Genomic DNA, 16908 nt, shown 5'->3' on the forward strand with positions numbered 1-16908 from the left:
ACCTGTATTTGTTGTGTTACATAGAATCTGTTTCCTTGTAAAATATAATCTCATTTCTCTGACTGGGTTTAGCCGTGGTCTCTTTCTCAGTGGGGGGAGGGAAAGCAGAGCCTTTCCTTTCAAAAGGACACCACATGTGTCCAGTTCTGGGCCCTCAGTTTAGGAAGGACATCGAGACACTTGAGACACTTGAACGTGTCCAGAGAAGGGCAACAAGGCTGGTGAGAGGCCTTGAGCACAAGCCCTATGAGGAGAGGCTGAGGGAGCTGGGATTGTTTAGCCTGGAGAAGAGAAGGATCAGAGGTGACCTCATTGCCCTCTACAACTACCTGAAAGGTGGTTGTAGACAGCAGGGGGTTGGTCTCTTCTCCCAGGCAACCAGCACCAGAACAAGGGGACACAGTCTCAAGCTGTGCCAGGGGACGTTTAGACTCGAGGTGAGGAAAAAGTTCTTCACTGAGCGAGTCATTCGTCATTGGAATGGGCTGCCCAGGGAGGTGGTGGAGTCGCCGTCCCTGGAGGTGTTCAAGGGGAGATTGGACGTGGCACTTGGTGCCATGACCTAGTTGTGAGGTCTGTTGGAACAGGTTGGACTTGATGATCCTTGGGGTCTCTTCCAACCTTAGTTACTGTGATACTGTGTGATACTGTGAAAAGAGGAAAAAGAAAAAGAAAAGAGGAAAACAGAAGGAAAGAGGAAAAGAGAAGAGGAAAAGAGAGGAAAAGAGAAGAATAGAAAAGGAAAGAGAAAAAAATAAAATAAAAAAAAAGAAAGAAAAAGAAAAGGAAAGGAAAAGAAGACAAAGAAAAGAGTAAGAAGACTTTTACTTTTAGCAGGTATCTATTCCCCCACTGTAGAGTCATAATCCATAACCAAAGCCTCAGGAATTCTTTAAGCCAATCAGATGTGCGACCCTTTCATGTGCCTTCAGTGGCTGAAGAACTGGGGTTCCAAACTGGGGCTCCTGGTATCTTGCAGCATGTTGCCTGTTTTTTTGCTTTAGGTAGCAATGTCAGAGTGTCTTGTGCCTTGCAGATGTACTCTTCCCAAAACTTGCAGGTTGGCTTGCTGTCCTGGTTTTCTTGGGCCTTGTCCCTTTTGAGGGGGGCCTCTCCTTCATGTTCCTTTCTTTCTGTTTTGAATTGCTCTTTGCACTACAATCATGACCTGAGCCAAAAAAGAGGAGAAAACAAATCCATATCAAATACTACTTAGTAAAAAGTAGATGACTTTGGTTTCCTTCATAGGAAACTGGTCTTATGGCAGAAGCATTTCCTCTATTGAAGGAGAGTCACAGCATGATTCAAAATCTAGTACTTCAGCCAGAGGTACAGGACCTGATTTTATTGCTCCTGTGATATGATGCCCTTCCTGGAAGGGCTAATTCCAACATTTCTCAGAACCAGACCAGACATCCCTTTCTGGCATGCTGACACAGATGAAAAGCAAGGACCCAATGGCTAGAGACTCTCCTACCAGTAACTGCAGAAGGATTGTGCAGAGTCAGAGGCATTCATTATCCTTTACCATTAAGGTGACGTTTTCCACATTCTTTACCCTGGACTGTTCACAGAGTTGAATGAGCTTCTGGACCTCAAGTATCTCGGCTGGGAAGCTCCAAGATGTCATTTCTAGTATCTGTCACAGCTTATCAGCTGCTGCTGAACATGGGAGTTTTCCAGTACTGCTACCATACTGTGCCTCAGCTGGTGTGACAGGCTTGGCCTTGGCACTACCCACCGGTGAAGACCACAGCTCGTCAAGTGGCTAAAACACTGCTGGAGCCTGGGCCCCTGGCCTCTTTCTCAGCATGACCTGACCCAGAAGATACATTTTAGCATTTGGCAATGGAAGAGGTCAACTGCAGCTGGCTTTAGTGTGCACTGCAAATAACTCACCTGCAGGGCATGGTGAGGCAGGAATCTACTGGGTAAGGTCCATGATCATTGGGTAGATGAACTGGGTCTGACAGTGTATGGGGAGGCATGTGCCTCCTCCACTAATGACATTTTGAAGCTCCTTTTATTCTAAGTGCAGAGGTGCTTTACACAGTTAATACTGAATTTCATTCATAATATTTCACCCATCTGGCCAAAATAAAGTGGGAGAGCAAAACAGGGAAACCTCCCAGTGATATTTAGCTGGGGTTAAAAAACACATTAGGAACCCAGGATCCCCTCAATCAGTGAATCCACTCCTCTCCTATCATAGGCACATCCTTCTGACAAACCCTTTCACAAACCACAGTTTTCCAGCTACTATGCCACTTCTTTTGGTGGTTGTCTTTTTGTTTGTTGGTGGGGGTTTTTTTTGGTGACTTATGTTTCATTTTATTGGTGCTTGTACTTAAGTTCCCCAAGACAAAAACAAAGTAGTCACAAGGCAGAATAGCACTGGGTGCATGCCTGAGAAAAACCAAGACAGGAATTCAGAGCCAAGCACTAAGTCATTACTAAATCATAGCACTGCAGCATCTCACTGTTGGTTTTTCAGCACCCAAAGTGTGAAAAACACATGGATAAAGGGTGTCCTGGGAATTAATGCCACTACCCTTCATGTGCAAGAATGTGATGAAGACAGTGTGCATTACAGAAAATGGAGCTCTTCCAAATGCTGAGACTGAGTGAAATGACAACCAAAGAACTCTGCACTTAGCCTCTCTTTGAGATTATTAAGAACCCAAAAGGCTCATTGGGATTTTAAGAATGAAACAAACAATCTTCACCTTTTTTCACGGGGTCAAGTACTTGAACTACCTCATGTTCAGCTTCAATGTCCTGAGTCTGTGAAACAGAACAGAAACACCCATTATTAGTAAGTTCAAAAAGACTGACTAACAAAAAGCTATTATCAGTTAGCCATTTTATGGCTTGTTCAAGGAGTGTATACCAGGTTAACAGAGGGGAAGCTTGGTAAGCATTCAATAAGTAGAAACCAGGCCTGATTTTCAGAAGTTAAATTTCCTTCCATAGAATCAGTCAGGGTTGGAAGGGACCACAAGGATCATCTAGGTCCAACCCCCCTGCCATGGGCAGGGACACCTCACACTAGATCAGGCTGGCTAGAGCCTCATCCAGCCTGGTCTTAAACACCTCCAGGAATGGGGCCTCAACCACCTCCCTGGACAACCTACCTAGACTTGTTGATACTTCATTCATTGATGAAACAGACAATAAAGAGTAATGAGTATTGTAGGTCACCATTTGGTGACCAAACTACTTGTCTGAAGTTTAAGTGGTTGAATTAAGTTGTCATATATCAGTCTTTGGTCAGAAAAAGAGCACAACATGTTTCTACTGGGATGAAAAATAATCACAGCCTTGCTCTCATGACCTCTGTCCCTAGCAATGCTGCGAAAATGTTCTCCTGATGCTTTGGGTTTTTTCTGCACAGAAAATAGTCAAGTTACACTTTTGATTCATGAGGGAATATTAAGCTACAAAGAAAAGAAAAAAATCCACCACAAACCAGTTGCAAGTAAACATGATCATCACAGTGCCAGAAGGAACCCATGCAAGAAGCTGCTCAAGATGCTGTTGTGTTCAGCAAATATTTATGAACCTGGACGTAAACATATCTTATTGACAAGGGACCTCACTTCCTACTCTGGATGGCTAGTTTATTTTTAGCCTGGGAACCTGGACAACCATACTTTCTCAGTAGGATTAATTGGCACTGCTCTGGTTTTTTTTTTTGATGCTGGGAGTTCCAGAAAAACAAAAACTCCAGAAAGATTGGCATGAAATGCAAAAAAAAGGCTACCTATGGAATCAATGAGAGCGTTAATAAAGCAGCCAGCAGTAGCACCTTTATGTACAGAAAAGGAATGTTACCCATCAAAATATGCATAGAATCATAGAATCAATAAGGTTGGAAAAGACCTCAGAGATCATCAAGTCCAAACTATCACCCAGCTCCTCATGACTGACTAAACCATGGCTCCAAGTGCCACGTCCAATCCCTTTTTGAACAGCTCCAGGGACGGTGACTTCACCACCTCCCTGGGCAGCACATCCCAATGGCCAATTACTCTTTCTGTGAAGAACTTTCTCCTCACCTCGAGCCTAAGACTTGTGGCTTCTTTCTGGATGACTGCCCATGGAGTGCAGAGGAGGGCAAGAAAGCTGTTGAAGGGCCTGGAGAATCAATCTTATGAAGAGTGACTGAAGGAGCTGGGGATAGTTAGTTTGAAAAAGAGGAGGTTGAGGGGAGACCTCATTGCTCTTTACAACTACCTGAAAGGACATTATGGAGAGGTTGGTGCTGGTCTCTTCTCCCAGGTAATTAGTGATAGAACAAGAGGGAATGGGCTCAAGCTGCGACTGGGTAGGTTTAGGCTGGACATTAGGAAACATTTTCCCCATCAAGAGTGGTCAGGCATTGGAATGTGCTGCCCAGGGAGGTGGTTGAGTCACCAACCCTGGATGTGTTTAAGGGTTGTTTGGATGTGGTGCTTGGGGATATAGCTTGGACTTGCTGATCCTGAGGGTCTTGGCCAACCTGAATGTTTCTGTGATTCTGTCATTCAGGAAACCTGTGGATGTGGCACTTTGGGACATGGTTTAATGGCCATAGTGGTCTTAGCAACCACAGTGGAACCAAGTGGAACAATGTGGACTTTGCCCAAAAATGTGTTCTCCATGAAACACCTCCAGGCATAAATGGGATAAATGCCTCCAGGGAGGGAGGCAGCACATAAAGAGATCCATGACAGCTTCCCTCACCACAGGTGTGCTCAGCAGAGCTCATGTGACTGAATCACGTCTCAAAGTATCATACCTGCCACTAGATCTTCAACTCCAAACCATGGAATTGATCATCTGGCTCAGTCATCTGAAAATGCTTGTCTGCATGTTTTGCAAAGGCTTACAGGGCTCATTTCAGTTTTACACCCTTTCAGTACACACTCCTGATACTTATTTCCCCTTTTTACTGTTTGTTTACTGGATTTATGCCACAAACAGGAAGTAACAATTTACAGAAACGATTCTTGTTGGCTCAATTTCATCCACCAGTTTGCTAAAAGCAAAACACCCCCAACAGTTTGTTTTGCTTGTTTACAGGAAACATCTTGAGCAGTATTATGGAAATCACAGGCACCAAAGAAATAAACATCAAGGAAACAAGGACAACCCCCGAGTTTTAACCTCTTCTTTTCTGCAAAACAAGCAAATACAGGTTTCAGGGAAATAAGAGAGTCTCATTGCCTCCAGGCTACATTTGCCTGTAAGCCTGGAAGCAGGCATTGGAGCAGTCTGATGCAGACAGGACCAGTGAGATGATCTGCTTGCATGCCTGAGAGGAGAACACAACTCCTGCACACGGTGAATTGGGTGTCTCCAAAGCATGGCTGACACCAGCATACATGGCCACCAGACTTCTCCTGCTTAACGCTGGTGCCCTCTTCCTCACGCTGACCTTACTCAGCTGTACTGCAGACCATGACAGGTAGAAAGCCACCTTCTTTTGGAACAAAACCACCACCTTCTGGTCAACCTGGGTAGAGCTATAGGGAAAATGAATACTGTTGTCCTGTGCTGTTCGTTTGAACTGTGTGTCCATAGCCTATTCCATTGTTCATAACTATTCTGACTGACTTATTCCCAGGATTCTTCAAAACAGAGCCTGTTAAATTCTGGTAACTTTTCCTGGTGGCATTCAGGACAGAGATGTTATAAGGCCAAAAATACCCCAAGTCATAGCATACCTTAGTATCCAGTTTTAGCTGGTCTGCATCAGGATCAGAGGAATCTGAGCTGTTAGAAGTTTGGCTGCTGTAAAAGATAAACTTTGGTTTATTTCATTTCCAGATTTGGTGATTGCAAACAGAGTTTTGCAGCATTCATCCCAATAATTAGCAGGTGTTTCCTGTAGTAATCCCAGATGTAGAGATGTGACTGTGTGTGTAGAGATGTGACTGTGTGTGTAGAGATGTGGATGCTTTTCCCACGTGCCTGCCTTCCAGATCCACATTTTAATTGTACAGACCTACAGCTAACCTGCAAAAAGTGGGCAATGTATCTTAGAGAAAGCTTGGTTACTGAAAGAGACATGGTCTATCCCCATGGCACCTCCTGCTTCTACCTAGGTTTCTCTCAGTTTTGTTTCACACACCTTCCCCCTCCCCAGTCCTCTCACAGAGCATCATCCTCTTTGTTCCTAGTAAGCCTTCTCCTAGATCTCTGATGATGCATTAGAATCTTGTGTCTCTTTCCATTTCCTTGCAGTTCAGCAGCAGCTGTCAAGCTCAGCTCTTGATTTCTATACTCTAGGCACTTCAGGTCTGATGAGATGGAGCCAACCTATTAATGATCCCCCTCAAAAGAAAACAAGATGTGTACAAAAGTTTTATTCCCCAATAAATTATCATACAGCCACAGCTGTTCATAACACATAAGTGACCACATCTCACAAATCACCTACAGTCCCTGCCTGCACTGACACAGGAGAAGCTGATTGGGTTTAATAGATCTCATTTGGTCAGCATTCAGATTCTTGCACTGCTATTGATTACCTTCTACTTAACCCCTTTGTCTAGATGGAATCAGATTAGCATCTTCCATGGTTAATGAAATCAGCCTCAAAACAATACACCTTACATTGTGGCTACATTGCTCTGCAAAATGTAAGGCTGAAAAACAAGAGGAAATGGCTTCATGTTGTGCCAAAGGAGGAGTTAGGTTGGACATGAGGAGCAATTTCTTCCCCAGAAGGGCTGTCAAACCCTGGAGCAGGTTACCCATGGGAGTGGTGGAGTCTCTGTCCCTGGAGGGATTGAAAAGCTGTGCAGATGCAGTTCTGAGGGGCATGGTTTAGTGGTGACCTGGCAGTGCTGGGTTAGTAGTTGGACTTGATGATCTTAACAGTCTTTTCCAACCTAAATGATTCTATGATTTAAGTGATGCAAAAGATCAGGGTCTGTACCAATGCAGTTTCATTTCTCCTCAGGAAGGCCACCTGGAGTAGATGCAGAGCTCTACTTCCAATGAACTGGCTATTATAGCTTGGCTACAATAACATTTGCATGCAGTCTTTTATGGAGTGTTAAATTAAGGAGTGTGACTGTTAATAAAGTAACTTCAGTAACATCTCTCACATTTACTCTGGCACACTGAGGTGCAGAGAACACAGTAAATTGTGGCATATCTGAATACTTCTAAATTACCTGGAATTCCAGGCTAACACATCAGAATTCAGGACCTTGGAGTTCCCCCTGGCTTGCTGTTTCACTGCTTTCTTGTGTTCCTTCAGGCACAGATAATAATAAGAGACATCACCAATGTAGTTTACTGCTTAAGAAAGCCATTAACAAATTTAGTATTGCTATAACCTATACAGTTATTACATTTTGTCACAGTAAGATGAACTGAGGCAGGAGGAAAGGCCTAGGGGGGGGACTTTCCTTACCTCCTTGTTATGAACACAGTAATTGAAGAGAGCATCACAAAAATGCTGTCCTATTGACTCCAAGTCTTTCATATCAAAATGAGTCATTTGTCTGCAGCCTGTAGCATCAGTGGGAGCAAGAAAGAAATGAAAATGTCACTCATCTTGCTGACTGCTGGGTATCTGTGATGTTTCAGGATGGTGGCTGGCAGCAAACTCACATATGACAGATGTCAGACAGGTCTGTGAGTGCTGGAGTTTTATACAGATGATATTACAGATCATTGGTCTGCCTACATGAACAAATGTGTCCACTCAGAGGAGGTTAACTATAGCGCACAGCTGACTGATGCCCTAAGACGAGAGGTCCTACAAAATACAGCTAGCTTTAGTTACTGCTTTTAATCAGCATTCCACTCACGCTGTAGTTTCATGATATGTATGCAATAATGCTGAAAAATAGCTAGTTTTGATGGGTTTTTCCCAACTCTTCTCTTGAGTCATCATTGATTTCTACACAATAAAATAGAACACCAACAAGTAGATGGTACCTCGAGCTAGCGTTTTCCATGAAATAACACAAGTAAAGCCCTTGTTTGATAATTTCTACTAAACAGCCACGGGGAGTCATCTCACCCAACTTAGAGCCACAGATAGAGGCTTCCAAAGTGTAGCTGTTGTTGATGCCCATCTTCCACATCACCACTCGGCCTGTGCCTTCTCTGCTCTTTCGCACTCGGAAGCGGCAGTCTGGGAACGAGAACTTCAAAGGCAGGTACAGACATCAGCTTTAGAAGCAAAGAGGAAGATGCAATAAATTCCTTTAAACCCTGCAAGTTCTTTCACAAAACCCCTTACCTGCCAGCTAAACAAGTGTCAGTTTTCACACTGCTTGAACATTGCTCAACACAGCTCAGAGCATCCTGATACAACAGAGACGTAGGTGAACTAACAGCCCTTTGATTAAATGTTTGGTTTGCTTTCAGGATTTCTGAGACATCTGCAAATGACTTTTGCTGTGCCTGTACTTGCTGTTTCTAAAGGATCCTGTACAGACAGCTGCCCAGCTGTGTTACCAACATGCTTTTATACACCAACATGCATCTTACTAAAAGGTTGGAATAACTCTTGTCTCAGTTAGCAGACCAACAATTTAATGCAACTGATACAGAGCTCACAACCACTTCATTATTGATAGCTGAGGAAAACAGCATTAGCTGCTATTAGGCAAGGACATCAAGTAGGTTAGTTTGTGCATTGGTTTATAGAATCATAGAATCAATCAGGGTTGGAAGGGACCACAAGGATCATCTAGTTCCAACTCCCCTGCCATGGGCGGGGACACCTCACACTACATCAGGCTGGCCTCATCCAGCCTGGTCTTAAACACCTCCAGGGATGGGGCCCCAACCACCTCCCTGGACAACCTATTCCAGGGCTTCACCACTGAGCTTTTTGCAAACTTTCTGGTTCAAAATAAGCTCACTGGAGTCAGATTTTGCTGGGAAATGGGGTATTTTTAAAGCCACCATTCCCTAGTGCACTCTGTTTTTTCTTAACTGAAATATCTTAGACAAAGATGATGATTTTTGACACAGTTGTCAACAGAAGTATTCCAATTCATCCTGAAGAGCTATTTTGCTTCTTTAGTTTCTTCTTTCCTTCCCTGCTTGCCTTTAATTCTACAGTATATTTTAAAGCTCCATTGAATATTGTGGGTACAGAATATGGAATGTTAGCCTTTGACACTGTAAAACTTTACACTTCAGCTCCTCTTGATGCATTTTGGAGTGCTGGGTTTCCAAGGAGTTAAAATTTCTTCTTCCTACCATCTCTAATTTTAGCCAATTGCAGATTATTTTACTGGCTGAATTGCTATCTTTTAGTAAATGCAATACCTCAACAAAAAAACCCAAGGAATCCTAGTTTCAGGTGAGTAGGTTTCTAGCCAGGCATTTGCTTACCTTATCTGGGCAGCTCTTGCTCAGCAAGAGTGGGAAGAGACGTGGATGCACGTGGGGTGCTTTTGAATGCTGCTTTGACTCACAACCATACATAAAGACATTTTGTTTCTTGTTGTGACCATGGATGTCACAATACAGGAAGACATCACGTTCCTCCATCACTCTGTAAGATGGGACAACATAGAATGCTTCATTAAAAATGTGGGGTTTTTTTCCCTCTACCTCAGAAACTAGTCTGAACTGATGTTACACTGAAGCAAGAAATCCACACAAGTTTCATATTCTGAGCTCTAAGTTAAACCTTTAGTGTGGCAGATCAGAGACAAACTGCTCAGTTGCCTCCACAAAAACTCAGTTGTCACTGCACAGAAATAAGTGCATGCATCAGCAGCCTTTGTCCAGGTGTTCCAGCTTTCAGTTGGAACATCCAGCTCGGTAGATGTGCACAGGAGGACATTGTACAGCTGAAACCTGATGTTCTTATCTGCTGCTCTTCCACTGTTGTACATGTGTTGGATAATACATGTTGTATAATGATGAGACTGAAGCATAAGTAGCAGTGAATCCCCTTTCTTTATCAAACTGGAGACAGCAAGTTTTATGATGTGCCAAGACTCTGCAATGCATTATTGCTTAACTAACTCTTAAAATTTGCAGCTAGACAGACTGGGGTTTAGCATCCCACACCCTCAATGCCCAATTCATGTCAAAGCAGAGCTCTACAGGGAAGATGTGATGGCATCACAGTGTGTCACCTGGGACTTTATGCTGGGCAGGAGCTAGAAATCCACAGCAGAACTAAGAAGGAAGCAGTAATAAGCAGATCTGTCTCTGCTCACAGCAGCTGAATATGATGCTGAAGATCAGTAGCACTTAGGCAGACTAAATTGATACTAATTACAGGAAACTCACAAGTGCATGCTGTCTCCCATATAGAAAGACATGAGGGGTGCTCATCCCCTGTAAGCTAGGGATCTGCATGGCAAAACATTCATTTGAAAGAACAAAAATCTCATTTAAACTGGGCTGCAACTAGATGAAAAACATTAAATGTACTAACACTGTCACTGGCTTTCTGCACAAGAGTCCTGTTTGGTTTAATTTGTTACAGATGCTTACCAGCTGAAGGTTTAGTTTTATAGCCAGAGTATCAATGCTTCTGTGACTGGAAGTCTATGTAAGAAACCAAACATATTTGCAGCAAAACATAGAGAAAACTTGGCAATCTTTGCTGTCAAATGGACATCTGGGATCTATTCTGAACCTAACCACATCATTCTGGGATGTGGTTGTATGCTGGAAAAGAACAAAGTGAAAGAAATAAGGAATTTGATAAGCAGATTTGGGCAGGGTATACTGAGGAGAAATATGCTGAAAATGTTTTGGTAAAAGCTCTTTTACTTTGGAGATAGAACTTAACTACCAGGAATGGAGAAAGTGTATTAAAGGGAAACTTGCACAATACTGAAGAAGAAAATAACCTGCTCTGAAAAGCAGCCGGACATGAAACCGTCAGAAAGGCTTGGGGGCAAAGATGTCAACGATACCAAAACCCATAGAGAAGACACACTAACAAAGAGGCAGTGGAAAAGAAAATCATCTGTCCTGCAGGGAGAGAAAATGAGGTCACCTTTTGATCATGCCGCGGGTGTGCCAGACGGAGGGGTAAGATTTCTTCCTTTTTGACTTGTACTTGCGGTTCAGGTCCTGACCTGTTAAAGAGCAGCGGTGATTTCCCACAATCACACCATCTGGATTCAACATGGGCACCACTTTGAAGACAAAATTGTCCCTCAGGAGCTGAGCTTTGCCTGAATCACCAAGAATGTAATCCAGAAAGCCTTTCATTATCCAGGAGCTGTTAGTTTCTCCCGGATGCACCCTCGCGGTTAGTATCACAGCCTTCCTCTCGGTGCCCTCGCCGCTCTTAGAGGGGTTGGTGACAGTTAGAACGTACACCATGTTTCCCGCTAGTGAATGGCACAAGATATCAATCTTGCAGAATCTGGACTTCCCCTCATCTGTAGAGATGGCCACCAGGTACTCCTGCAGCTTGGAGTAGGTGTAGGGATAGCAGTGAGCAAAGTAGCAGGTATCTTGGTCGTGAGGGAACTGGAACGTCCACGTGAGCGAGAAATATTGCTGCCTGCCTTGGCCTGCATTGTTTCTGTAGTACTTGATTTCATTTCCAGTCCTTCGCCAGCCAACCCTGTGCTCCTTAGCATCAGCTTCTGAGTACATCAGTGGCCTCAGGCCACGTTTGTAGAGGCTGTTGGGCCTGGTGAAGTTGACGATGGTGAAGCGATACGGTGTCCCCGCCTGCGTGTTGCTCACTTGGAAGTAGAACCACTGCGTGTGCCTGCCCGTGGAGAGGTCGGTGCGCAGGCTCAGCTGGTACTCAAATTCATTGCTGCTAGGCAGAAAGGAGGCAAACAGCTGTGATGCTGGTTAGCACTGTAGGATGATGCAGTGTCCAACAATCGGAGAGGCTGGAAAAGACCTCTAACATTATCCAGTCCAACTGTTAACCTAATGCTGCCGTGTCCACAGCTGTACCACATCTGTAAGTGCCAAATCTACACAGTTTTGAGCACTTCCAGGGACGGCAACTCCACCACTTCCCTAGGCAGCCTGCTGCAATGCCTGACCACTCTCGCAGTAAATAAATTTTTCCTAATATCCAATCTAAACATCTCCTGGTGCAACTTAAGTCCATTTCCTTTCATCCTGCTGTTTGTTACCTGGAAGAGACTGACCCCCTACTTGCTACAGCCTCTTTTCAGGTTGTAGCATCAGGCTGTATCTCTGTGGAGAGAGGCAGAACCTTACTTCAGGAGGTTGTAGAGGGAGATAAAGCCTCCTCTGAGCCTCCTTTTCTCTAGACTAAACAACTCCAGTTTCCTCAGCTGCTCCTCATAAGCTATGTGCTCTAGACCCTTCATCAGATGCATTGGCCTGCTTTGGACACACTCCAGCACCTCAGTGTTTTTCTTGTGGTGAGGGCTACATGCAGACTGCCATTAAAAAGCAGCTCACAGTGAATAAAGTGCAAATGTAATCTACAATGTCATAAATCAAAGACTATGCAGCTGCTAGGAAAAGAGGCCTAGTTGCACCAAGCATACCAATAATGCAACTGCTGTCTTCATTCACAGAATCACATGAGGACTTTTAATAATCACCAGGACTTCTAAAAACATTCTCCAAACTGTGCTTTAAAAGGAAATGCTTAAGACAAGGTGTTGAATTTGTGTAGGTGAGTATCACCTACAGAGAATATTCAGTGCCAGGGAATAGCTGTCAGATGATTTCATGTGAACGATACCTGAAGCTACTTTTGAAGCTTGTTCAACTAACATAAACCGAGTTACAAACCCACGGTGTGACATCCTGCTTAGAAACTGACAGCAGGCTGCTGATAGTAACACCCCTGAAAATAACTCCCTGTTGATAAAAGAAGAAAAGATGAGAAACTTACACTTTGACCACCTTCTGCAAATTCCCACTCTCAAACCGTGCTTCGAAGATCAGGGTGGTGTCCCCTTCCTGACGGAGGAGCTGCTTCAGGGGGCAGAGGCCTCTCACTTTGGAATACATAAAGCAGGAATTCTTATTAGGCAGGGGAAGGGGCAGAACAGATTCCTTTCATTTCAGTCTCATTTTAGGGAGTATCTGCATTCTTCTGAACATTTCTTCTAGAAACAGGCAGCTGCATGGAGTTGAATTTCAAAGCATTTCTTAGGTAAGCATAAAGAATTTATATGAAGATTTAGTTTTCCATTCTCACTTAACCTTAAGGATTTCAGCCAGCCTGAGAGCTGACTCTGTCTTGGAGGTGATTGTGTCTCTCTGTATGAGCAAAGGGCAATCCATACTCTGTACTTAGTAAAAGCAACTGGTTTGGTACAAAAACTCTAGGACTCAGCTCTCCCAGATGTGTTCACCAGTCAAATGGGCAATTTCTCTGCTCAGAAATCACCTATAGCTGAGAATTGTTGCCATCAATTGGTTCTTAAATCTCTGTATTCAATTATTCTAGTCTAGAAGTAAAAAAGATGACACCCAGGCCCAGCAGCAACCACTTTTATATTGCAAGTGATGTTTTCACATCACTCCCAGCTTACAGTCTGATCCTGTATGCTCCTTTTCCTGTGTTCTGCTATCTTGTTCACTGTTCCTCAGAAGAGACACTCACAAAGGCATAACTGACCTTTTAATTCCCATCTTCATTACTATAGTTCACTAAGCCCCAGAACTTCTAGTTTTGCCATCAGTGAGAATTTAGTTTTCTGGTTGAGAAGTTGTTTGGGTGCCAGAAAGCTTTTGCCACCAAGGTGTGCCACCAAGGGCAATCAAAATCACCTGTCCTCCCCAAACTGCACCCACAAAATAGAGAGGACACAGCTCTTCTGCTGAAAGCCAGGAGAGAGCTGTGTAACTATGCAACTAATTTCTTCCCTATCTATAGGAAAACAATTTATTCCCAAGTGCTTTAAAATAACAATAGAAAAGCACATTGGTTTCACCAGGCTTTGAGTTAGGTTCCCGCAGGGGATCAAAGCAGGTGCTTCAGTGACCTACAGGTGACAAGAAGAGTTTTCATTGTGTTCCCACCTTCTTCTTCAAGATAAATCACAGTGCCTTTGTCAGGAGTTTGGTATGGTGGCATCATCTCCCAACCTGTTGGAGTGTAAAATGGCTCAGGGGTGGTGGGTATCCAATCTGAAAAAGAGAAGACACACAGAAGGAGTACAAGCAGGAATAATTAAGAATCTTTATAATATGAAGCATACATTGACAAGCAGTTCATCCTCTTTATACCAGTTGCACAAATCCATACAAGTTCCCTTTTGAACTTCTTTTCCTGGATCTGTGAACAAATCTTCACTGTAGCTCTAAATAAAAATACACATCAAACTGTGCATGGACTGACTTCTGCTGTGCAAGCTTACTTCTGCTCCCTGTACAGCTTGCTTACCATCTGTGAGCATGACAGTGGTGAAGATTAGACAGCACTGGTACCATTAGGAAAACAGATGCTCCAAATACAGAGTGAAGTCATTGGTTCTCCCTCCTCTACTCTGCCCTTGTGAGACTCCACCTGGAGTACTGTGTCCAGTTCTGGTTCCCCCAACACAAAAAGGACATCAAACTGTGCAACTCCATAGGAGCTGATCAGAGGGCTGTAGCACTTCCCCTATGGGGGCAGGCTGGGACGGTTGCAGCTGTTCAGCCTGCAGAAGGCTCCAGGGAGACCCTCCAGTACCTGAAGGGGGCCTACAGGAAAGCTGGGGAAGGACTTTTACAACGAGGGATGGCTTTAAACTGAAAGAGAGGACATTTGGACTGGATATTAGAAAAAAATTCTTTATAGTAAGGATGGTGAGACACTAGAACAGGCTGCCCAGGAAGGCTGTGAATGCCCCCTCCTTGGAGGTGTTCAACTCCAGGCTGGAGTAGGTGTTTTCCAACCCAAACAATTCTATGATTGTGTTTTCTTTTTTCTGTACAAATTATATTTTGACTAAGAATGATTTGTCTCTTAATATTTCATTCACAGTGACAATAACTTCTTGCCTTTATTTATATGACCCTGCCCATGGCAGCAGGGGTGGAACTAGATGATCTTTTAAGGTCCCTTCCAACCCAAGCCACTCTAGGATTCTGTGAGATATAAGGCATGCTTCCTCTTTGCCTGCACACAAGATTTGAAGCATAACACAGTAACTTACCAATGTGCTCAATTCTGTCCCTCATAACTTCATACTGGTGTGGCCAATACACCAGGGAAAACTGACTGGCAGATGGTAACTCATCCACATTCTGAGGCTCCTGAAGGTGGGGTACCACTGCCTCTGAGTCAGATGATGACAGGATTTGTTTTGTCCTGGGAAAAAGATGAGCACAAAAGGAATCCATAAGAAAGTGAAAGAACCCTCACATCAGTCCTTCCTGCCCTTCCAAGTGGAAACAGGCTACAGAGATTATCTATGTGAAAAGAACGTAACTAACCATAGCACAGTAAAATTACATGCCACTGCAATGTAAATTTATTGCTCCATCCAATAAATCACGCTGTATTTAAAAGTAGCCTTGAATGAACAGTTCACTCACTAAACCACCAAGCACATCAAGTAGTCACCTGCAGCAGGGAGTGGTTTAATTGGGTTCTTATAGGAAATGTTGGCATCTTTTATTATTACTGCTTTTGTTGGAATGGAATGGAATGGAATGGAATGGAATAAATAGAATAGAATAGAATAGAATAGAATAGAATAGAATAGAATAGAATAGAATTAACCAGGTTGGAAGAGACCTTCGAGATCATTGAGTCCAACCTATCATCCAACACCATCTAATCAACTAAACCATGGCACCAAGCACCCCATCCAGTCTCTTCCTAAACACCTCCAGTGATGGTGACTCCACCACCTTCCTGGGCAGCATATTCCAATGCCCAATCTCTCTTTCTATGAAGAACTTCTTCCTGACATCCAGCCTAAACCTCCCCTGGCACAGCTTGAGACTGTGTCCTCTTGTTCTGGTGCTGGTTGCCTGGGAGAAGAGACCAACACCCTCCTGGTTACAACCACCTTTCAGGTTGTTGCAGACAGCAATAAGGTCTCCCCTGAACCTTCTCTTCTCCAGGCTAAACAACTGCAGCTCCCTCAGCCTCTCCTCATAGGGCTGTGCTCCAAACCCTTCCCCAGCGTTGTTGCCCTTCTCTGGACATGTTCCAGCAACTCAACCTTTCCTAAACTGAGGGGCCCAGAACTGGACCCAGGACTCAAGGTGTGCTGAGTACAGGGCAGAATGACTTCCCTGCTCCTGCTGGCCACACTGTTCCTGATGCAGGCCAGGATGCCATTGGCCTTCTTGGCCACCTGGGCACACTGCTGGCTCATGTTCAGCCTGCTATCTACCAGTACCCCCAGGTCCCTTTCTGTCTGGCCGCTCTCCAACCTCTCTGGACCCAGCATGTAGCACTGCATGGGGTTGTTGTGGATTACTAGTATGTTGGGGCAAGGTCTGCAATCTCCATGTCTGAGTCAAAATAGAGAAGGGGACTGGGGTGTTACTTGCTTGTCACAGAGGATTTCGCCAAAGTTTTGAGGAGCCACTTGAATGGAAACATGACAGGTAGAGGAAAGGTTTTGAATCTAGTAAGTGGATTGGGACTGCTGGTGCTGTGCACTGACTACAAAACACTGCTCAGAGTGAACCGCTTGGTTTTGTAGTAGATAGGAGAAGAGTCCTCTCCAAAGCATTCCCCTGGCCTTTCTACTGCCTACAGCAGGTCACAGGAGTTTGGTTTCATGGGAAATTTGTTGTACTTGATTTCGGTCTGAACCAGATGCCGGCACCTGTAAGACTCCAGCGCCAGGGACGAGCTCCTGGGACAGAGGTTTGTGTAGTGCGAGGCACAGCACGCTCCCAAAATGCAGCTAAGGCTCACACCTGCCCCGCGGTGCATTCCGGGTGCCTGCACAAGTGCTGCTCACGGATTTTCTTAGGAGAATAAACACAGCTGCTTCGAACTCGTTATTGGTCATTTCC

General features: G+C 44.2%; 1 protein-coding gene across 1 annotated transcript; it reads right to left on the reverse strand.

Annotated features, from left to right (window-relative positions):
- Positions 1-715: 715 nt before the first annotated feature.
- On the reverse strand, positions 716-15546 carry AGBL3 (AGBL carboxypeptidase 3). Its single transcript, XM_054168044.1, is given in 13 exon segments — positions 716-960; positions 963-998; positions 2232-2406; positions 3202-3386; positions 5709-5775; positions 7167-7246; positions 7409-7506; positions 8024-8150; positions 9352-9514; positions 10982-11764; positions 12830-12956; positions 13966-14073; positions 15084-15546. Coding segments are annotated over 13 exon segments (2178 nt in total). The 5' UTR covers positions 15271-15546; the 3' UTR covers positions 716-918.
- Positions 15547-16908: the final 1362 nt, after the last annotated feature.

The sequence above is a fragment of the Dryobates pubescens genome, chromosome 15 (assembly GCF_014839835.1).
Source record: "Dryobates pubescens isolate bDryPub1 chromosome 15, bDryPub1.pri, whole genome shotgun sequence".
NCBI lineage: Eukaryota > Metazoa > Chordata > Aves > Piciformes > Picidae > Dryobates > Dryobates pubescens.